Here is a 22,325-nt window from a genome sequence, read left to right on the forward strand (position 1 = left end):
AGGTCTTCTTTAAAGCATAACAGTCTGTGCTTTGAAGCCATCAGTGTTACTCCATGCTGCTTTTTGGGTATGGGAAACCCAGTCTCTGTAGCAGTCCTGGCTCTGGGGTAGCTGTGGAGTCACTGTGGCCAGTGGGCCCTTGTCAGGGTCACGGGCTGTGCACAGACTGCTGCAGTGTGCCCTGCAAATGTGGTGTTTGTGGCCAGGCTTCTGTTACCAAAACACTGGGTGCAGTCACTGTGTGCTCCCAGCAAGGGCTCCAGAGAAGCCGGCCTGGCTGAGCTGTCCTTATCTCAGCCTGCTGCAGTTCAGGAATAACCCAGTGTCAGCAGTCTGTGTGGGGCTCCTGTGGCTTCAGTGGGGAGTTGGGAGGCCTGGAGGTCAGGCAAGAGAGCTGGAGATCCATGCTGCTTCTATTTATCAGCAGCCATGAAACATGTTTTAATTACAGTGAAGTGATTAATTGTTCTTCATGGATAGTTCAAACTGTCTCAAAGGAACACAGTGACACCCACAGACACATTTCTCTGATGCTGCATTCCGTTTGCAGTCCTGACCTCTACATCTTGTCCGCACCCTGGGCATGTTGTAGTAGTGCTGCATGCCAAATGGGATTAAAGTACAATGGCATTGCCTTTCTAGTGTTGAGAATTATTTGTGGACATAGTGGAAGGCCTTTGGATGGAGAGTAGAATAAACAATAGTAGACAAAGCTTGGTTCAGATCAAGAGTTAAAACAGGGAGGTGTGTGTTTATGTTTAAGGGCAGGCTCTGAAGGAATAGATTTCTGTTCATTTCCCTGAATACTGCCACAAACCAGCAAAATCCTGTTTTTTTCACATCAGCAGGTAGGAGGCTGCCGTGCAGGAGAATATCACAACCATCCATTTGTCAGGTCACTTCTGAGTCTTTGTCCTTCAGCAATTAGCTGCAGTTAGTCTAACAGGGCATTCAGCACAGTGTTCTGCCATGCAAAACCCCCGAACAGCTGGGCTGCTGCTGGCCTTGGGCAGGCCTGGGGCTTTGAGGTGGTGTGCAAGCTTGGGTGATGCTGATGCAGTTCTTCTACCATTGGGTTGGAAGCAGCTGATGTGGGAGACAAACAGAGGGACTTGCTGGGAACACTGGTTTTGAAGCCTGATTTAGATTTTGCTGCTGTGGCTGAGTATGGAACAGAGCATAATATGTATTGTAAAGCATGCTTACTTTAATTATGTTTTAGATTTATATTTATAATGAGAAGATAGTGAATGGACATCTGCAGCCTAACCTGGTGGACCTCTGTGCTGCTACTGCAGGCCTGGATGATAAGGTATGGCCAGTAAGTTAACATAAGGAAATGTATTTAAGCTGTTTTCAGGCTGTAATTAACAGCCTGCTGACATCGGGGGGAAGAATACTGATATTGCCCAAAAAAATTGCATGGCCCCACAGAAAACAGAGGCAATTCCAGAATTTTCTCCAGTACAGCAGGGGCCACCTGTGATGAAGCTGGTTGTGGTGAAAATTTCTTAACAGAGTGAGGAAGAAATGAACAAGGTGTCCCATCATAAGTGATAAGCTGTTGAGGGGAAAATTGCTTTTAATTTTATATGGATTCTATTGTGTTTGGTTTACAAAATGTGGTCTCTTAATGTCCTTTGAAGGTATTTGGGGGTAAAGGGTCTTCAGTCAGACTCTGCTAGAGCTGAAATAGGCTCTCATAGCAAGGCATAAAACTCCAAGGATTGACTTTAAATCAATTATCTGCCTGCTTTCCTTTTTTCTATTCCTTTAATTGTTGCCTTGATCCACCCTAAAAAAGAAAACAAATGCCCAAACATCGGAGAAATGCCTGGAGAAGAATACTGCAGCAGGGTCAAGCTATGAAAATACTGTACAAATGGGGAGAGCAAAAAGCTGCTTAGAAGCTGAGGGGCAAACCCTTCAATTGGATCTGAATTACAGATGTGCATCTTCACTCTGAACAGCTCTGTTTGTTTTGCAAGGGACAGCGTGGGGAGTTTCAGTGTTCTTGCTGCTTTGAAGCACTGAGATCAAAGAGCTGCCCTTGCCCAAGTGAGCAGTGCTGTTAGTTCTCAGTATTTTGCCATTTTAGCAGGGATGCCCTAGTCCTGTAAACACTGATAGGATCTTGCCCTTGTGAATAAGCAGAGCTGGATGGTTTTCAACCTTTATTTATAACTGAGCCTTTGTCCAAGTGATCAGTGTCCTTTTAGTGCTTCTTATCACAGCCGATCGCACAGCTTTCCAACAGCAGCCAGAGCCATTGCCTACATGGAGAGCTGATGATGCTGTGGTATATATTGAGTGGGAAGTGTGAACTAGAAATGAGCAAGAGACTGAGTACCAAGTACCCAGTCTTGTTTTGGAAATAGTTGTCAATTTTTGGGAACAATTGCAGGTCCAACATTTATAGCCTTCTTCTTGCACAAGAATTGTGCACAGAAAGCCTGTGAAACTTGAATTCTGTGGGACAGAAGCTGCTTATCTTCATACTGGACTGTGTCCAGTATCTCCGTTACACATCTAAACTGACATGAATTACTCTTGTGTTGTTATGCTTTTCTTAAGCATCAAAACACGATGTAGCTCAGAACAGTGTTGCTTGTTCACCTCTGTACTAATTGCTGGGGCGTGGAATGACTTTTTACAGAACATCTCTGAGATGTGGGCCATGGTGAAACAAATGACCGATGTCACTCTGGTTCCTGCCAGCGATGCCCTGAAAGTCAGGACCAACATGGAGGTGCGCATGGAGTTTGTGAGGCACGCTCTGCACTACCTGGAGGAAAGGTGAGATGGGTGCTCTGAGTACACATTGATGGAGTTCCCTAATAAGAAGCCAGAATGACTTTGTAGTGCACTTAGGAGTCAGCTACCTCGTGCTGCTCACAGACGTGTCTCTTGCCTGTCTTTTTTACTGTGCAGGGCTTAGAGCAGCAACTTAAATAAAAACTGCTCTAGTTTAAGTGTTCTAGTTTAAAAGGCCTTGAATCCGTGGGGAGGTTGTTTAGAAGATGCAAAGACTTTTATTCTTTCTTCTATCTTGCTTATAAATATTCTATATATGTATGGTGATATGTGGAGGTTTTTCACTTGAGGAAAGTGACCTGTTTCTCTTCAGCAAAAGAGCATCCTCTGTTCTATATGCTCCCTTTCTGATTGCTGGTTGCTGTCAGCAGCCTGTGAGGACAGCATGGGAAGAAACATGGTGCAGTGAGTCAAGTTCTGATCATGCCATTTCTTCACTGAAGAGTATTTGGAAAATGTGAAGAAGCTGAAGTTGAGACATGTAGCAGTGATTTTCAGACTGCAGAAACTGGTTGGCTGTGTGTATTAGCAAGTAACATGGGGCCTAAGCTCCTTGACCAATAGAGTTCTCTGAGAGCTGCAGGGTGTGAAGCTGCCCAAAGCCAAATGCCCATTCACTGCACATGTGGATGGATATTGCAGGGTCTCTTTTCTAGTAGCTGCAGTGTGATGCCAGCAGGCTCTTCCAGCCCGTGCAAGCAGTAACTGCAGGGTAGTATTGTGGGCATTGGTTAGGGACACAGCTTGCATTGGAGCATGGACAGCACTGTGCTCTGACGCAGCACTGTGGGAAGAGATGCTTTCACCTCCTGGCACAGAAGAGATGCTTTCACCTCCTGGCACAGCCTCTTCTTGGCCCTGGCAGTTGGTTGTCACACCCCATCAGCACTCAGTGTCACCCAGCAGTGGTGGCAGCTGCTGCCTGTGCGCAGAGGAGCTGACACATCGGAAGGATCTTCTGTTCCCAGTTCCTCAGTCTCAGCAGAGTGCAATGAACCAGTGACTCTTAACCTGATTTGCCGCTTTTCCAACTTGCTAAATTTTCACTGTGCCATTAACTGCTAGCTGAAGTTAGGAGTTAGTTATATATAGTACTTTCCCAGTGCTCCCAGCTGTGGAGATTGGGCCTCTCTAAATTCCTTTTTTCTCTGGGATTTTCTTCTGGTAAGTCCATAGTCCTAAGGCTGATATTTTTCCATAGAGCGGCGAGGAGAGACAAACACATCTCTGGTATTTAACTGTTCTTTCATTATGGGATTGAGAGTTAAAGTATTAGGGTGGAAAGGCTTTTTGCCAGTTAATATGTTTGAGCTTTAAGTTTGTACTACAAGAATCTAAGAAGAGGAGCTTCATAGTTCCTGAACCTGGAGCAGTCCACCACAGACTCCTAACCTGGTGTGTTCTGAGACTGCTAAATACAAGGATCTTCCTAAACTGACTCAAATTTGTGCCTCATTTTGTTGTATTGATAATGTTTGAATATTGAGTTAATTTGCTTTAAATTGGTAATTCTTTCAGATCTGAAAGGCAGTGGATGTTTTTGTGGCAGGTGTGTCTCAATCTGTTCATGTTTGTTTTTCCTGTGTTGTGTTTCAGTTACAAAAATTACACTTTTGTGACAGTCTTTGGAAACTTGCACCAGGCTCAGCTGGGTGGAGTCCCAGGCACGTACCAGCTGGTCCGCAGCTTCCTGAACATCAAACTCCCAGCATCAGTCCCTGGTCTGCAGGTAGGGGTAGCCCTGTCAGCCTCTGAGCTAAAATAACACAAATCTGTTCACCCACTGCAGAGGGGGAGCCAGGGCAGCCTCCAGTGGCTTTTCTATTGTTTAAGCTGCTTTTAGGGCAGCAGGTTCTTACCTCTAGAATTTTTCACTAGAAAAATGGGAGATGGCAGACAAAATCATTCTTGAGTTCAGACCTAATCCCAAAGCATGGTTGTGTGCTCAGTAGCTTGGTTCTAATTCTAGAAATTATGGTGTCTTCTGGTCATCATCTTAGAAATCAACAAGCAAGAATTAAAATGCATTATGATGGTTCAAAAAAGCAATAACTTAATCTCCCTGCTTTGCTTTTTCTCTTTTTTTCCATTTATTGTAAGATGGTGAAACCATCATTGAATGTGTAATGAATTCATCTGAATTGGAGCCTGGGCCTTTTATTTAGGAATTTGAATAAAATCCTTCTTACCTGCATGTAGTAAAATGTGCATATCTGTGCATCTACAAAATAATCAGATAGGCACTCCAGGGTGAAAAATTAGATATAAAAGCTAAACAAAGAAAAAATAATTGATAACATTGGAGCACACACAGCTAAGTCTAGCTGTCTCCTCTTACCTGCTGAGATCAGTGATTAGTTTAATATCTTTATGTTTCAGCAAAAATGTTTTTAATGCCTCAGTGGCCTAATCCAGATCAATCTCGTGTGTGGGGAGGATATCATATGCTAGTTCTGGGATTCTCAGAACTGAAATCTGGGCAAGCAGAAGAGAATCACACCTTTCACTGCTGAGATGTGCAGAGCTTTGCCAGGACTTAACCCTCATGACCTCTGGCTTCTGTAACAAACAGAATTTTTTACCAATATGAGTGTGGGTATAAGGGCAGAAGTAATGAATGAGACAAAGGATAAAGAAAAATCATTCAAATCTGTTGCTTTTAAGAAAAAATTATGTCCTACTTTCTTTTCAGGATGGTGAGGTGGAGGGCCATCCAGTGTGGGCACTGATTTATTACTGCATGCGCTGTGGAGATCTGACTGCAGCCATGCACGTGGTGAAACGGGCACAGCACCAGCTGGGAGAGTTCAAAACCTGGTTCCAGGAGTACATGCACAGTAAAGACAGAAGGTAATTGGGAACTAGGAAGGATCCTTGTGAGGGGTGGGAATTGCTGTGGAGTAGTGAAATTATCAGTGGTTTGATAGAAATACAAAAAGTTCAGGTCTCTTCTGGTGGTGATGGTTGCCTGAGGTTTATATTACCTGCCTAAATTACATGTAGAAGTTTGCGTATTTTAATTTGTGGCTTTGAAGTTGAGAAATCTCAACAGAGAAAGGGTTGTTTGAAAATACTCAAAAATTTACATTTCAAAAATAATACAGTGTGGTGTAACTTTACTTTTTTTGCAGACGGATAAGCCCAGTGTGATATGGCACACAATAGATCAGATTTAATCTGCTGTCATGAGTCCTGTATTTTTTTATTTCCCCTGTTGCTTATTTTAGCTGAATTTCCTTTGGGGAACACTTTTTACTACACCTGTTTTCATAAGAATGCCACACAGGCAAAGCAAGCAGTGTTTGTTAGAGGCCTTTAGAGGCCTCACTCTCACATCTTCCTTGTGTTTATTCTCCTCTTCCAGTTTTTGCTGTCCAGCACTGGACAGAGGCCATTGGCCAAACTGCTGCTGATGTGGTTGCAAAGTGGTTAAGCCTAGTGCGCCCTAAGGTGTGCTCTGAACTCCACAGTGGTTTTCTTTTCCATCTTTCCACGTGCAGTGAATTTCAAAAAAAAAAAAAAAAAAAAAACCAACAAAAAAAAAAAACCACCCTCAAAAAACCAACAAACAGGTGAATAAAAAAATAACTAACCAAGCTAACAAAATAAATTGAAAGGATAAAAATCCAAGTGCCATTTACCAAGTATTATTCTGTAAATCAACCTGTTTTGTAAAGTGTATCTAGGAGTGCTCATTATATCAAGGTTGTTGCAGAAACCTTGTTGAAGATACCGTCATTGTTTTCATTATAAACACTTCTATGAGATACAACATAATAGATTTATTTTGTTTTTATTACAGCTATGAAAAAGTGCTCTGCCTACAGGTTTGACAAACAATGCCTTAGTCTAGAACACTTTATTGATTAAATTCTATAAAATTCTCAACAAGAGGTTGCAAGAAATAAACAATGACAAAGAACATTATGACAGTGTTTAATAATGATGAAAGTGTCTCTCCTGAAAGACCTCATGGTACAATGACCTACTCACTTGTTAGTTACTAACACAAGGACTTACAAAGATGTTGTGAGCTCTCTTTTTCTGAAATGATGCAATAGCAGAGTCAGAAAAAATAGCTCATCTGCCACAGTATTATTGTACCCCTAAAGAGATTGTCATATGTGGACTTTTTCCATGCAGTGAGCATTTGAAGATGATCCTCCATAACTTTATTTATGTGTTTAAATTCATGTGTGCAATTTTTTTACCTTCGGATATGAACTGGAAATGCAAGAAACATTGGCCAGTGCTTACTGTCATTATGCCTTTGCTGTGGATGTAAACCTATTTACATTGATCTGTATCCAGGTTTCCACATATAAGGAAAATGGGTTTCATGTCTTTTCCTTCTGTCTTTTCTTCTCCTTAGACTGTCTCCTGCCACAGAGAATAAACTGCGTCTTCATTACAGACGAGCTCTGAGGAACAACACTGACCCCTACAAGAGGGCTGTTTATTGTATCATTGGCCGTTGTGACATTACAGACAACCAGAGTGAAGTTGCTGATAAAACAGAAGATTATCTTTGGCTAAAAGTAAGTCTGGTGTTGGGGTTGTGGTGTTTGGTTTTTCTTTTTGTAAGAACAAGTCTTAATGGTATCACATTTCTCCACTGCTCTTCTACCCTTCCTACTTCTAGATCTGGTGTTTTGCATCAATGCAGTGTATGTGACCTGACCTTGAAAATAGTGCAGGACTGGGAACCTGAATCCCAGGGCTGCTCTGTTTTCCTCTGTGCTATCAGGTGTTAGTTTGGGTACAGTTGTCTTTGGAAGTGTCATGTTCTTCATTTGACACTGATCTTTGTCACCTGTTTTTACAAACAGTATTAGCTTGCCACAGGAGGATTCTTTGAATTCTCCTTCTGGGGTGGATGTCTGAAATGTCAGTGTGAATTGACCAGAGACAGTGCTGTCAATGTCTCTGAAGTCCTTACAGTTTTGCTGGTTGGTACCTGTTTGTCCTCTTTATCAGGAAAAAGAGTGGTAGAATGATGTATTTGTCACTATTGTATTTGTGGCAAAAAATGCTGCTTGAGAGTGTTCTGAGTCCCAGCATCAGAGTATGCTGGCATGGATGGATACAGACCCCTGGGGTTATATCTCCATGGATTTCAGCTGTTGCTGCCTTAGAGATCTTTGCTTCCCAGCAGTGGATGGAGCTGATGTTGTGACTAGATGCAGTTTCTAGTCAGTTGGTCAAATCCTAGGAGGGGTTCAGATGGAATGAATATTTTCTAAGTGCATTGCTTTGTGCAAGGAGAAATATCTGTGCTTCTCTTTTTGGATGTGCTTTTTAGCTGAACCAAGTGTGTTTTGATGACGGCGGCACGAGCTCCCCACAGGACCGGCTAACGTTATCACAGTTCCAGAAGCAGCTGCTGGAAGACTATGGTGAGAAACCACAGAGTGATGTCTTAGTTGGGGCTCTGCTTTTCTGCTGAGGACACTTGCCAGTTGTTATTACTCAAACCCCAGACTGCACAAAAACTCTGCAGCTCTCCACTAGTGAGAGGCATCTTCTCTCCATGGACAGCCTGCTTCCCTGGAGTCATGGCAGATTTCAGTAAGACGTGATGAATAAGTCCCATGTTTTCCCAGCAATCCAGAGAGCAACACTGCTGCTGTTTCTCCTTTATCCATTAATAGTGGGTTGCTTTCTCTCACCATAAATATGCAAAACTCCTTTAGAAGAACTTCCAGCTTTGGAAATATAGAACAGAAAAGCAGTCACTACCTAATGTAGGCATGTATTTCCAAGCTTTTCCAGTGTGTGCATCTGGTGTTTATATTTTCCCTTAAATTAGTATTTCAAGCAAATTTCTGGGGATTCAAGTCACAGTTCCTTCCATTTCAGAAGGTTTTAAGAACATCCACAGTGTACATTTTCCTGTAATCCTCAATCAAAATTAAGTTACTTGGAACTGTCCAAAACATACAAAATTTGATTCTCCAGAGCCTTCTAGTTTGTAGTATCACTCACACTCAGATAATGTGTGTGAGATAAAACGTGTGGAAAAGAAAGATAATAAGCTGCTGTTGGTGTCACTGGGCCAGTAAACCCAGGTTTTTAACATTATTTGTACCACTTGGCGTAAGTATAAAAGAAGACAAAAAGTTGTGGTCTTTAGAGAATCTATCACCGTTGATCAGAGTTGATGGTTTCTTGTCTGAAAAGACCAAAGGAACTTTTCTGAGTAACTGTTTATTTTGTTTCACTTTCTGAATATGTCTTTATGCTGTGGTCCTTCGTGGTAAATCTGCAGAGGCACAGTTGTAGGTGAGCCACTGATGCGTGGTTAGGAATTCAGTTTTGTGTACTGTGTTGATTTTGACTGGCACCTAATAAACAGTAATCATGCACTGTAGAGGAAGCATCTACTTGTCAGTCATCTCTGATTGCAGAATCATGAACATGATGTGAAAATGCTGTGTGTTGTGTTTTTTTTCAGGTGAATCACATTTTGCAGTGAACCAGCCACCGTTCCTCTACTTCCAAGTGTTGTTCTTGACAGCACAGTTTGAAGCTGCAATTGCTTTTCTTTTCCGGACAGAGCGCTTGCGCTGTCACGCTGTTCATGTTGCTTTGGTCCTGTTTGAGTTAAAATTGCTCCTGAAAGCATCTGGGCAGAGTGCACAGCTATGTAAGTCCTGTTTATTTTACAGTAAAGGAATATTTTCTTAGCCCTCAGAGTACCCTCTAGAAACTGCAGGTCTATGTGATTAATCAAAGATTTATCAGAAGAATTTCATAAAAGGTAATGGTTTTAGTTGCATTAGAGCTCTGGATCATGGTTCTGACTAATTTGAGATGAAAAACAGCATTTTCCTGGCATTAGATTCTCTGACATTGCTGTTTCTGACATTGCAGTAAGCCATGAAGCTGGTGACCCTCCTGGTGTCAGACGTTTAAATTTTGTGCGGCTTTTGATGCTTTACACTCGTAAGTTTGAATCAACAGATCCAAGGGAAGCTCTGCAGTACTTTTACTTTCTCAGGTAGGAGCCAATATATGTATTTAGATATTCTCCTAGTTATTACTGTTTCATTAATCTTATCTGGAAAGTTCTCAGAAGCAGGAGTACCCTTCTCCCTCTCTTTATTTTATAGGAACGAGAAGGACAGCCAAGGAGAGAGCATGTTCTTGCGTTGCGTCAGTGAAATAGTCATTGAAAGCAGAGAGGTGCGTTGGCCACGTTTTGCCTTCCTCAGTGAAACTGAAATTCGTTTCTTCTTGAAAATCTTTATTAGTCAGGACAGTCATAGAGTTGCTGACTCTTTATGCCTGATGCAGACCCAGATGAGAGATCTTGCAATGGCCTTACATTTAAGACATTTAATCATATCTTTTTGCCTATTATTTAGTTACAAATACTTTTTATATTGGTCGCTGTTTTTCGTTCTGTTCCTGTGTCTTTGTACTTAATAAATATGTTATGAAATATGTCCAATTGACCTCTCTATTTTTGTTTCCTGTTTTTTTCTTACTTTACATCTATGTGGATATAGTTTGACATGATTCTTGGAAAGCTGGAAAAGGATGGTAGTAGGAAGGTGAGTTCAGAATTTATAATTTATATTAAAAGTAACACCTTATGTATGATTTCCAAAGTAGTCATGAGGCTATTTTTCTTCTCTCTGTTTTTCACTAGCTAAATTATTATGTGTTTGAATCCATTCAAGTTCTCCCAGTGTGAGATACTTTTACAGAATAAACTGTGATCTGCCCTAACAAAAGGCAGGTCAGGAACTGCAGGGCAAACTATGGTCCTCTAGATGGTTGGTGTAACTGAAGAAGCAAATAGCATCAGGTAACTTTAGTGGGATCAGAATTTTGTCATCCCAGCAGGAAATGGAGTTTAGTTTAAGTGGGTGTGTGAGAATGTCCTGTTAACCGAGGTGTGCATGTGAAAATGGTTTATGTCATCCTCATTCACCTCACAGAATAAATGTATTGCAGTCCTTGAAAAATCCTTGTAATAAAAGGAGCAAGGGCTAACAGACCACAAGCATAGCAACAGCTGATCTGACCTTCATACGGGTGAGAGTAAGTACTGGATCAAAGTTCAGCCAGTTTTTAGATGTGACAGATTTTACTTCCAGTGTAAAAGCAGTTTCCTAATGGTGAAGTGTAAGATTACACAGTCTGAAGATAAAGGAAACCTTAAGGTTTTACCTGCAAACAGGAAAGTGCATGCAAATGATGCATGCTACGTGCTGAAGTCTTTTGTGTTTTCTTCTCTGTGTCATCAGCAATTAACAGCTCAACTTCTGAGTAATTTTATCTAGGTCATTTTGAATGAATTAGAAACCAAGAATGTCTCAGTGCTGACTCCATTTAGGAGAGAAGAGTCCCTCTTGCAAGAGCTCGTTGTATTTTTAATGTCTTACTTTTGCACATTCCCATGGAAATGTACAGGCTATTCCAATCATAAGCCAACATGTAAAATATTCATTACCTTGACAGAGTATTCTGGAATGTTTGAGCCTTCTGATTCCTCTTTTCTCTTTTCATTTTTGTCTCACCTCTTTAGCCTGGAGTGATAGACAAGTTTACAAGTGACACAAAATCCATTATTAACAAAGTGGCTTCTGCAGCAGAAAATAAAGGATTGTTTGAAGAAGCTGCAAAACTCTATGACCTTGCAAAGGTATATGTCTTGTGTTCTGCCTTGTATACTTTGTTCACCTTTCTTCCTTCCAAAAATTCTACCTGTGATTAGGAGGTTAAATTTCATCTCGGAGATTGAATTGCCCTTATTCAAGCAGCTTATTTCTGCTGCTGGAAGAACAGAGCCATAGGCTGCATGAAGAGATGTTTTAGTTAGCACATCCAGATGGATTGCACTCCAGAGATTCTGACTTAGGACATTGTGGTCCTGGTCAATGTGCTCTTTTGAAGAGAGTGACCCACGCATGATTTAATTCAGTCTAGTGCAGTTATTTACCTGGAGTGTATTCTTCCAATTTCATAGATGTTGAACTGAAGTCTAAAATAGTTGGTCTTTATACTGAGTGCTCTTGTTTCTTGTGGAAACAGAGGTGGATACAACCATAACCACTGTTTTAGAGAAGAACTAGGGGGAAATGCTTTTTCTGGTGACCCAGCAGCATTATGTGGCATGTAGCTAATATGATCTTGACTCTTTATGGGGAGGGAAGTGGCTCTGGGCTTGCAGTAGGCACCACTGCATGAGACTTTTCTGCTTTTTCAATGAGATTAAGACAGCACGTTTCATCATGCTCCTTTTATTTCTGTAACTTTATTGCCAACAGAACCCTGACAAAGTTTTAGAACTGATGAACAAGCTCATTAGTCCAGTTGTTCCCCAGATCAGCACTCCCCAGTCAAACAAGGAGCGTTTGAAGAACATGGCTCATTCCATTGCTGAGAGGTAAGACTCAGGTAAGGGCAGGATTGGGTGATTCACCTCAGCATGACCTGGGACTGTCAGAGCTGTGGGAGTAAGTTCCTGATGTTTCTGCAGGCTGCACTGTGGCATCCACAGCAGTATATTTAGAAAGACAAAGAAGAGGTCAGAATTTACCCTGTTCTGCTTATGATGGCTTGCAGTACTGAAACCAGAAATCTTCAGGGGCAGGTCAGGTAAATTTGACAAGAAGTTTTATCTGTAGGCGAATCAGGTTTGCCAGCTGGAGATGGAGTCTGTTAAGGAGCAATAAATATTGTGAATTGTATGTTTTATATTATTTTTAAAGCAAAATATTGTAACAGTTGCTGAGTTGTTGCATGCAATTCACTTGTTTAAAATAATATTAAGAGAGAGCTACAAACTTAGAATTACTGAGTTGTAACAATCGTTCAGTAGCTGTCTGAAAACTGTTGCTTTAATGGAAGCTAAAGAGGGAGTGATTAAGATGAACTGTGTATGGCTAATGCAAGCAGTGGACCTGCATTTCCACAGCTTTGTTATAGTAATGCCAAGTACAGTGTGGTGTCCAGAAAGAAAGGAAGCAACCGAAAGGAATGTCCACTGCCATGTCTACTAATTAGGGTATGTGCTTGAGAGACATCAGTGCTCAAAATTCATTAGCAGCTAGAAGTTAGTACTCACCTGATTCTGAAAAGCTGCAGTTGTAAAATATGTCCATGATTTTAAAAAATCATTCACAGTGACTGCCAGGGACAATTGCTGTGTTTTACTAGAGCAAAATGTGGATTCCTATGAGAAATGCCTTGCTGGTTTTTATCAACCATTGAGCTGCAAAGAGAATAAAAGTAAACCAAGCCCACTTGCTGGCACTTTGAAATTGGGAAGACAAATACAGAAATGTATTGATTTCCATCAGAGGCCTTTGCCTTTCTTCTTTTGACAAGTGGCATTTGCCACTCACTCCCAGTCAGCCTTTCCTTCATTTGGGCAGGCTGGGATCGAGTGAAAATTGGTGCCAGATTGACTTGGCAAGAAACTGATTTGGTGGCAGACATTAAAGAGAATTAAATCTATGACTTGAGTTAAAGCTTCAGCAAAAGCTGTAATGGGCTTTTTTGCTTTGCTCCATGCTTTGATCTGTCTAAAAGCACTAAATACTGCTGTGCAACAATCCCACTTCACAGCTGCAAACCTGGGTGATTGCAAAGCCAGAGCACTTCTGACTAGCACATCTTCTTGCCAGTTAAATGTAAGACAGGGCTTTTCCATGTGTACTGTCCTGATGACAGTGCTGTAGGGATGCAGCATTCCTCCTGTGTGCTCTTGTGATGCTTTTGGAGCAGGGAAGACCAACAAAAAGGCGAAACAGCTTCTTTGTGCCCTCATGCAGTTAGGAGTGAGAGCAGGCAGCCCTCCAGTTCATCCCAAAGCCAGTGTTGCTCTTGAGAGCGTGCAGGAACTCTTAATCCATTTTCTAAGTCTTAACTTTTTGCCTGAAGCAGGCAGTTGTGCTGGAGGACTGTCTGCTGTAAAACAGCATGTTAAACATGCTGGTACAGAGCTTGCCTTGTGGGTCTCTGCTGCCTGGCACTGTTTCCCCATGAATGTGGAAAATGTAAACATTTTAAAGGAAACAAATGCTGGATTTGCAAAATTGGAAGTGATTAACGGTGTTTTTAAAAAGCCACAACCTGTGAAAATTCTGCCTCCCGGTTAAGGAAAATGAAAGCTCTCCTTTATTAAATGCCCTCTGTCCTTGAGTTTGATGTCTCCACTTCCAAGAATTGCAAGGGCACAGTTATAAACGGTTGCCATTTTGCACAATAAAACTGTAACACAATTTCTTTCAGGTACAAAGCGCAGGGGATAAGTGCAAAGAAGTCCATTGACTCCACATTCTACCTTCTGCTAGACTTAATCACATTTTTTGATGAATATCACGCTGGTCACGTTGACAGGGCCTTTGATGTAAGTTTTACGAGTTCTGTTTGAAGTATAGCCTTCCTAATGCCCTTGAAAGCCCAGAATGTCTCAAATAACATCACTTTAAAAATCTTATTTAATGAGTTAGAAGGGACTGCAATGTTATAGGAATTTAAAAAGCTGTTTCTTCCCTGTTGCTTGATAAACAGGATGATCTTCCTGGAGCTATTTTGTAGACATTGAACAAAATATTCCTGTTGCTCAACAAAGTGAGGAGATAAACCAGTAAATGACAATGAAATGAATTCTCTTGAATGGAAACAGAAGCATTTCATTAACACTTCAAAACCACACTTTATTAATATATGGTACACAGAATGCTGATAATCTGTCCTGATTCCTGCTTTTCTTTTTGAAGATTATTGAACGCCTGAAGCTTGTACCTCTTAGCCAAGATTGCGTCAAGGAGAGAGTCGCTGCCTTCCGGAATTTCAGCGATGAAGTAAGCCGTGGCTTGGGTTTAGCTTCCTAAAGCCTTTTGCTTTGTTAAAAGGATCTTAAAACCTTGTCATCTCATGATTTTTATTCTTTAGCAGAGAAAAAGAATGAGATTATTTTGATTTAATGCAAATATACTTTTGGCTTGCAACTTTTTCTTAATGCTGCTCTTTTGAGCACTAGAATTCCTTACCCTGAAATCCTGTCTCCATTTTGAAGAACGTATCAGCAGGTGTGAGTCTCCCTGAACTTACTGAGTTTCATTAAGAATTCAGAATGTTGAACACTTTTAATTTGCTGACAGCTTAGTTCTTCCATGCTCTTAATGGTCACTAAGCATTTGTAGGGTGTTTGTTTCCTTCCCTCTAAATTATAGGAATTAATGAATTTTTGTACTAGCAAATGAAGCATAGTGGAAAACTGTTACTGCTCTTGAACTGTTTCAACTGGAGTGACAGTTCTTTTTTAGGCAGTGGTTGTATGTATTTGGGTGCTTTGGGTTTTATCTAATCTGCTGCTATCAAACATGAAGGTGCAGCCATTGAGCATGCCCATCTCAAAGCTCTGGGTAGTGTTTCTGCTGGGTGGTGCAGTCATAGCAGGGGTAACCATTACAGCTATGACTGTTACAGGAGTCTGTATAGTAAGGCTCATGGTTCTGTCAACCTGCTTTTGCTGCCATGTGTTCTTTTTTTTCCCCTTTTTTGTGCAGATCAAACACAATTTATCTGAGGTCCTGCTTGCGACCATGAATATTTTATTCACCAAGTATAAGAGGATGAAAGGCACAAGCCCAACCACTCCTGCCAGACCCCAGCGGGTAATGGAAGACAGAGATTCGGTAAGAGTATAATTCTCACTGTATGACAAGTTTTCCTATATCCTGATGTGCTGACTTCAAGAGATTGGGCTTCAAGTAACTGGGAATCTCTAAGGGTCTTGGTTTTGGCTTGCTCAGTTACTTAGAGTCTTGGTTTACTGAGCTTGTCCAGTTACTTAGTCTTGAGGCTGTTCTCTGATGCCTTCACCTTTGTGTAAAGAAAGGTTGGATCTGGATGATCTTTAAGGTCCCTTTCAGCCTAAGCCATTCTTGAGTCTATGATCTTGCTTTGAATGACATTGAGCTAATGGAGATATTACATCTATATTCATCTTCTAGCATGAGAAAACAAGTGTCCACTTTGCTTCTTAGATAGTAAAGCAAATGGGGATAGTGCAGTGTCTCTAGGATGTTGATGTCGCTACCTTGACAACTGAGCTGTTGCTTTTTAAGCACGATTGCCACTCCTTTCATTTGAGTAAGTGACCATTTCTGCTAGAAGGGCCTTCCTTGGGTCTTCCCCTCAGCTTGCTTCTGTAGTGATGCAGGCCAACGTTTTCCAGGTATTCTTGGGTGAAACACCAAGATGCTGGAGCAACTTCACTGTTCTGCTGCCCCTGCAGGGAGTGGGCAGCTTGCAGCACTCTGGCTGCTGTTGCAGCTTGCAGCAGTGCTTGGTTTGGTTGCTGTTGAAATGCATGACCACACTAGGTTTGACTTCACTGCTCCAGCTGGTGCAGAGGCATTTCCCCAAGCCACTGATGGGAGCCTCCACCTCCAGCAAGCTGCAGAATAGGCAGCATTTCAATGGCACAGCCAGATTTGTGAGCACTCACCTGCTAATATGAGGGGTTGAGCAAAAGGGTTCACAGCTTAATTCCAGCCAGCTTTGGTCTTGTAACTCTTAATAAGTTAAAGCTGCTGCAGGTGCTTGAAACCAAGGCCAAACCATTCATCCTGTCTTAACAGATTAGAAAATAAATATCAACTCCTTTTGAGAGAGAAGAACCAACTTGGGCCATAGCCAGCTTTATTCCAGGCTTTAGTCAGCTACAGAAGAGCCTTTGATCTGTAAATTGTAATATTGGTACAAGTCTTAGTAGCATTTTTAAATTATATAGAAAAATAAATGGCTTAGGTAGTGGTACAGCTTTTGTCTTGGGGCACAGCCTACAGGTGCTACGGGATCCTGCCTCACAAGGGTGCTTGTACTCTAGATCAGCAGCACTGGAGAAGAGTGCACACTGCTTGGGCTTCTCCCACCTTAAACTGGGTGTGTGAAGAAGTACCAGGCTGACACAATCTGTTGTTACCTGCTGTGTGTCTTCAGAAGGTTGGCACTGAGCAAAGAGCATTACTGGGTTCAGCAGGAACAGCATGGACCTGGCAGCACGGGCAGGATGGAGGGGGGTAGTACTGCTGGAGCCCCCTGAACCCAGTAATGCTCTCTGCAAAACTTCTCCTGTCCCACTTTGGGGGTGGACTAGAAAAGATCAGGTTTGGGGTCAAAGCTGGCATTTCTGCATTGTGTTTATTTCAGAATGAAATCACCCAAGCTGTGTTTCAGGTAGTTTTTCTTTTATTTATATAATTAATTAGTCTTGGGAATAAGGGAGCAAAGTCCTGTCCCACTTGGCCTGATCCATTTTGTCACATTTCAGGTAGAGATTGCAGGGAGCCCAGCCTGCAGTCCTGGGAGCCATGGCTGTGGTGACAGCCCTGACCCAGATGCTGTGAGTGCATGACAGCAATGTCATAGGCTCCTCACCCCAGTCAGGGGTGGTGAACTCTCTGGAGCAGCCCAAAGGCATTATCTTGGCAAAATTAGGTCATGAATGGAATGGAATTAATTTTTTTAAATTATCTGTGGTCTTATTTAAAATTGCAAGTAACTGTAATGTTCATTAAGTAATTACAGCCAATAGAACATCTAGACCTCCAGGCCGCTCTTAACCTCTGCAAACCTCTGTTTGTTCTTCCCAAAGTATTGGTTTGATTTTTGAAAATAGACCAGCTCTGGTATCATTGCTACTGCAAAGGTAAAGAGAACAGTAACTCACACCCCTCTTCAACCTTTCTTAGTCATGGTGAGAGTTTTTGCCTCTTAATACTTTAACTCCAAAGTCAGACTCCTTGACGTGCCTTTTTTTTTTCATCTATCACCTGTTTTGACCTCCACTGAAAAGCAGTAGCTCAGACATAATTACACAGCCTCACTGTCTGACACATTTGGGAGCAGGCTAGGAGACACTGAGTGGAACAGAATGAGTGATTTCCAGGCCACCTTGTCAAGTTACCAGGCTGCTGGTGGTGACTGACAGCTTGAGAGGGAAACTGTCCTGGGAGATGTTAGCAATTAGGTCTAGGGAAAACTCTCACAGCTTTTCCATTATCAGCCTCCAAAGTTTCTCTGTGGCTGTTGAATAACAGACTGGTTTAACATCACCCTGAAAAAGGCCAAAGAGGCATCAGGGATGGTGTTTATAACAGTTCCCAACTGTGGAATGGGCTTCAGTCACTTTTCAGTTTGTAAGTTCCTGCTTTCAGATTTACCATCCACACACCAACAGCAACCTAAAAACCTTTGGCTTTCCCTGAAGGCAGTAGGTGAAAGCAGGATTTGAACAGTTGGATCTTCCAGTACAGTAATTTTGAGATGTTAATATTTAAGAAGAAACACCTGTTAGCAATCAAAGCAGTCTGAAGAGGTTTCTACAAAGGTTTGGGTTTTCTGTATTCTCTTGACTCCTACCAGTTATTGGAATGACTTTCCTTTTACGTTAATAACAGTTTTAACTAGTGAAACAAATTATTCCTGAAATCCTTCAGCTGTTCTGTAGTCTTCTGCTGTGCAAGAAGGAGTTGGGTTGATTTGGGCAAACATCTGAGTGGGCTTGGTGCCTCTGCTTTGTTGTGTTATTGGCAGGAAGAGCCTTTGAGGAGATTGGTATGTTTCAGGGTGATGCTGGAGATCTCCAGGTGTGTGTAGCATCTCTGATTCATTTCTAGTGCTTCTGTTTTGAGAACATTAATGCTGCATTTCAACAGGATCAACTTTATCTTTTGCAAGGTGGGAAGGAATCCTGTTGCCCTGGGAAAGCCCACTTCATGCAGAAATTACAAGATTGCTGCAGTGCAACAATGCCCCACATTGCTGAAAATGTTTTTTCTTAGGTATTTTCAAATAAGATGGGATTATTTTTTAAGCAAAAGGGTAACTTGACATGCTTTTAATGGTTGGAAAAGGGAATAATTGGATTTTCTTAGAAATGCAGAGGCTCCTTTTCCAGAGAGCAGCTCCGAGATAAAAAGATTACATGTGTTTGTTTGAAGAGTATTGTATCATTGTATTTTTTTAATACTAAAGTAACTGTACTTTTTCTCTTTTTTAGCAACTTCAGTCTCAAGCTCGGGCACTGATAATGTTTGCTGGGATGATCCCATACAGAACATCAGGAGACACGAATGCAAGACTGGTGCAAATGGAGATCCTTATGAATTAGCAGAGCAGCTTTGGCTGGGGTGCAGCAGCCTGTGCCTGTCTTTAGTACGTTCAGAGGGCCCATGGGACCAGTGTCATTTTGTATTCTGTATTTTTGTTGACAGAAATAAATTTCTTTGGTTTTGATATTTGTTTTTGACATTTTAATTTTCACTGATTCTTGTGTTTTTATGTTTTTATTAATTTTATTTTCTGTTGGTTTGCATTTAGAAATTTATTCTTAATTAGTTAATAGGCTATGCAGAAAAAGAAATCATAGCTCTGCAGTATGGACAGGAATTTTATAGCAGAAGAGGAGATGGAGAAGAAAACTTTGATTTATTGCTTAATGTGCTTACGGCTGAGAAACTTTAGGGGGTTTTAGATGCATGTTAAGTGTTGAAAATGTGTCTGATGCCCCAGTCACCCCTGTGACACACTGCCATCGGTCTGTCCCGTTGTCTCGTGTGGCACGTGTGCTGCTGCAGTGCCCCGGAGCTCTGTGTGCTGCACAGACCCCTCCCTGCGGAACCAGGTGCTCACAGCCCTGGAGCTCTGCTGAAGCTTTTGCAGGAACAGCTGGGTTGGAATCAGGTATATTTTGGTAGGAGAGTTTTTTGTGAGCAGCATGTGAATTTTAGTCAGTTGCATTCCAAGTGGGCCCCTGTCGAGTTCACCAGAAGTGAGGAAGCTGAACCAGAGAGGCCCAGGTGAGGCTGTGTTGGGTGTGGGTGGATACTACAGTTGGTTTAGCAGGAAATGTGAGCCCTACAAAAGCAAGGGGCTTCAAAAATGGTTACCTTTAAATGTTTTGAGCTACAATTAAATAAGAATGAAAGCCCAAGGAGCATGGTATAGTAGAAGCTTTTATTTTAAATATAACTGCCTATCTTTGAAAAAAAATGGGAGGAAAGTTGGTGGTTACTCTTGCTGCTCCCCTGCTGCTGTCTCACCCTCTTGTGTTACTGGGATATGAGAACATGAGGCATTTGGAATGCAGACCAGGCAGCAAAATGTAGGGGCTGATTTCAGCCTTTGTATGTTAACATCTATCATGGGAGAGAATTCATCTCCATTTTGCAATGTCTTAGTTTACTGGGATGGAGGAATATCCGATTGACATGATGACAATTTTCCTAATTACTTTTTTCACCAGAAATGTTGTAGCATAAGTTTTGTCCATCTTTTGGACAGAAAGCAAAGGGCTTGCCAGCCACCCCAGCCCATGTCTCTCAGCATTAGCAAACCAGCTGCTGGGTTCTCAGAGGATAGAGCTAGGGATTGTGTACAGCATGGAGTGCTCCTGTAGCATGGCCAGGACCTGTCCCAACTGAAGGTGGAGGGAGACCTGGCTAGCACCCTGCAGGTAAAGGGGAGTTGGTGAGTTACCAAGGAGTTATTTGGGGGTGGGAGTGGGCTGGAGTTGCTTACAAACTTGTCAACAGGTGAATGTGGAAAGCCGTATTGCCTATTAACATTTCTGGTATATTTGTGTGGAAATACTTCTTGGCATATCTCAGGTAAGAACTGATCCCATTCCCTAGAGAGCAGGCACCTTCCCTGTTGTTTGTGGACAGTCGTGGTGGGGCCAGGGCTGCCCCAGATGCAGTCCTGCAGGATGACCCTGCTCCTGTGTTTTCCTTGCTGGTGCTCAGCCCCTGTCCCTGGGTTACTCCCAGCATGCAATCACCTCCCATAGAGGAGAGAGTCTGGCAAGTCTGCACCTGTCCTCAGGCAACCACTGACCTGAGCAAGAGAGAGACAATGTTTGCTGGAGTCTGGGAAGGGTGAGGGCCACCTTCCCCACTGCAGTTTCCTCTCCCTGATCTGCCATTCATGCAGGAACAGAAGGGATTCAGCTCTTAGTGCTGCCATTTCAGGGCCTTGTTCTCCTGCCTCTTGCCCATCCCCTGCTCAGGAGATCTATCATGCTGCCCCACTGCCATGTTCTGATGTCCAGTGTTGAACCTGGGGACCTTCTATAAGCAGTACAGTGCCTTTTCTCCATCTGCCCTTAGAAGAGGCTATAGCAGGTGCTTTCTGGTACTTCTCAGCCTTCTTGGCTGTTGGGGAAGTTGATGTCTGTGTATAGTTTCCTCTCTTTGTGCCCAGTGGTTGTGATTCCAGCCTTTGGTTGCTTTTTGAGCTAATCAGAAACTGAATTATTTCATGCTTTCAAAATCCAAGATGATCCTTCTGTGATGGACAGATGGGCAATAAACCCCAGGGAGTCCAAGGCCCAAGACTAACCCTGAAAAGGTAAGACCAGCCCCATTTCCAACAAGATAAGAGATGGTGGGTATAAACAGGAAGTGCCACAGATATTTGGAGGTAATTTATTACTTGTTGATTGCCCTGTGAGTTCTTCTTAGGTTTGTGTGGGTGGTGAATGTTATATCCTCTCCATATTCCCACCTGCCCCAGAGTGGCAGGTTCCAGCTCAGTGCCTGAGTCTGGCTCTGGCAAACCTGACTCCTCTGCATGACTTCAAGGGCTTTGCTGCTTTGAGGTAGATGCTGATGCAAATCCTGGTGCTTTGCTGAATAAGGGCACCCCCATGGTTTTCCAGATGTCCCTGTTTTCCCTCCATCTCATGCTTACTCTGCTGGAGAGAACAATCAGCTTCTGCTCCCTCAGGTTCTGCACCCTCACTCTGACTTTGCTGATTTACAAGCTTAGCTTTTTATAAATAGCTTATGTGCTGGAAGGGTTTTTTGGGGTGTCACTAAACTCGTGCCTTTTGTTTGGTATAGCCTGTTCAAAGGTGGTGTCACCATGCACTCCCTTTACAACAGGGAGTAGTGCACAGTGTGCAGCAGAGCCAGCAATGTTCATCTGAGCTGAATTCATTCTGAGTGAAAACTGACGAATCTTCTCTAAGTCAGTGGGGCTCTGCTCTTTATACACAAAGCAAGCACAAATTAAGTTTAGGATAATTCCATCTGCTTTTTCCTACTTTGGGACTAATCCCTGGCATTAAAGATCCTCCAGGTAGATAAGATGCATCTGAAGGGTGACTCACTGGTTTGAGTCAAATACAGCTGAAGCTTGTGTTGCTGCAGGAGATTAGAGGAAAAAGTCAAAAGGTGTTTGCTGTGAGAGTGTGTAACAATCTTGTTCTGGTGTGGATGCAGCAGAGGCAGGCAGTCTCCAGGTCTGTGTCCCACAGTTTGTGTGGCTCTCTGGTTCTGAAACATCCACACATGCTGTAATTCCAGCACAGCAGCTCCTAAAGCTGCACCTCCTCCATGGACCAAGGGCTGAGTTATGTGGTCTGGATTTACAGGGGAGTTGCAGGGAAATCTAGAAATACTTGCTGTAAACTGCTCTCTGTTACCAGCCCAGTAGGGAAAAAAATAGTTGAAAGTTCTACCCAGGGTTATCCTGGTAAA

At 42.4% G+C, this 22,325-nt stretch overlaps 1 protein-coding gene across 5 annotated transcripts in view; it reads left to right on the top strand.

Annotated features, from left to right (window-relative positions):
- NUP93 (nucleoporin 93) overlaps positions 1-19,080 on the top strand; it is a 76,514-nt gene extending 57,434 nt beyond the window's left edge. For 4 of the 5 annotated variants that reach the window (XM_018914630.3, XM_009090664.4, XM_018914629.3 and 1 more), the window contains exons 7-22: positions 1,223-1,312; positions 2,657-2,796; positions 4,411-4,543; positions 5,507-5,664; positions 7,187-7,352; positions 8,117-8,210; positions 9,269-9,460; positions 9,688-9,814; positions 9,927-9,999; positions 10,326-10,370; positions 11,351-11,467; positions 12,093-12,211; positions 14,062-14,179; positions 14,553-14,636; positions 15,345-15,473; positions 18,845-19,080. In XM_018914630.3, coding sequence (XP_018770175.1) covers positions 1,223-1,312; positions 2,657-2,796; positions 4,411-4,543; positions 5,507-5,664; positions 7,187-7,352; positions 8,117-8,210; positions 9,269-9,460; positions 9,688-9,814; positions 9,927-9,999; positions 10,326-10,370; positions 11,351-11,467; positions 12,093-12,211; positions 14,062-14,179; positions 14,553-14,636; positions 15,345-15,473; positions 18,845-18,955 — 1,896 coding nt within the window. In that variant the 3' untranslated portion in view covers positions 18,956-19,080. Of the gene's footprint in view, positions 1-1,222; positions 1,313-2,656; positions 2,797-4,410; positions 4,544-5,506; positions 5,665-7,186; positions 7,353-8,116; positions 8,211-9,268; positions 9,461-9,687; positions 9,815-9,926; positions 10,000-10,325; positions 10,371-11,350; positions 11,468-12,092; positions 12,223-14,061; positions 14,180-14,552; positions 14,637-15,344; positions 15,474-18,844 lie in introns of those variants that run through there. The other variant, XM_030227571.2, reaches the window with a different exon arrangement.
- The last annotated feature ends 3,245 nt before the right edge of the window (positions 19,081-22,325 follow it).

Source organism: Serinus canaria, chromosome 11, assembly GCF_022539315.1.
Source record: "Serinus canaria isolate serCan28SL12 chromosome 11, serCan2020, whole genome shotgun sequence".
Taxonomy (NCBI): domain Eukaryota; kingdom Metazoa; phylum Chordata; class Aves; order Passeriformes; family Fringillidae; genus Serinus; species Serinus canaria.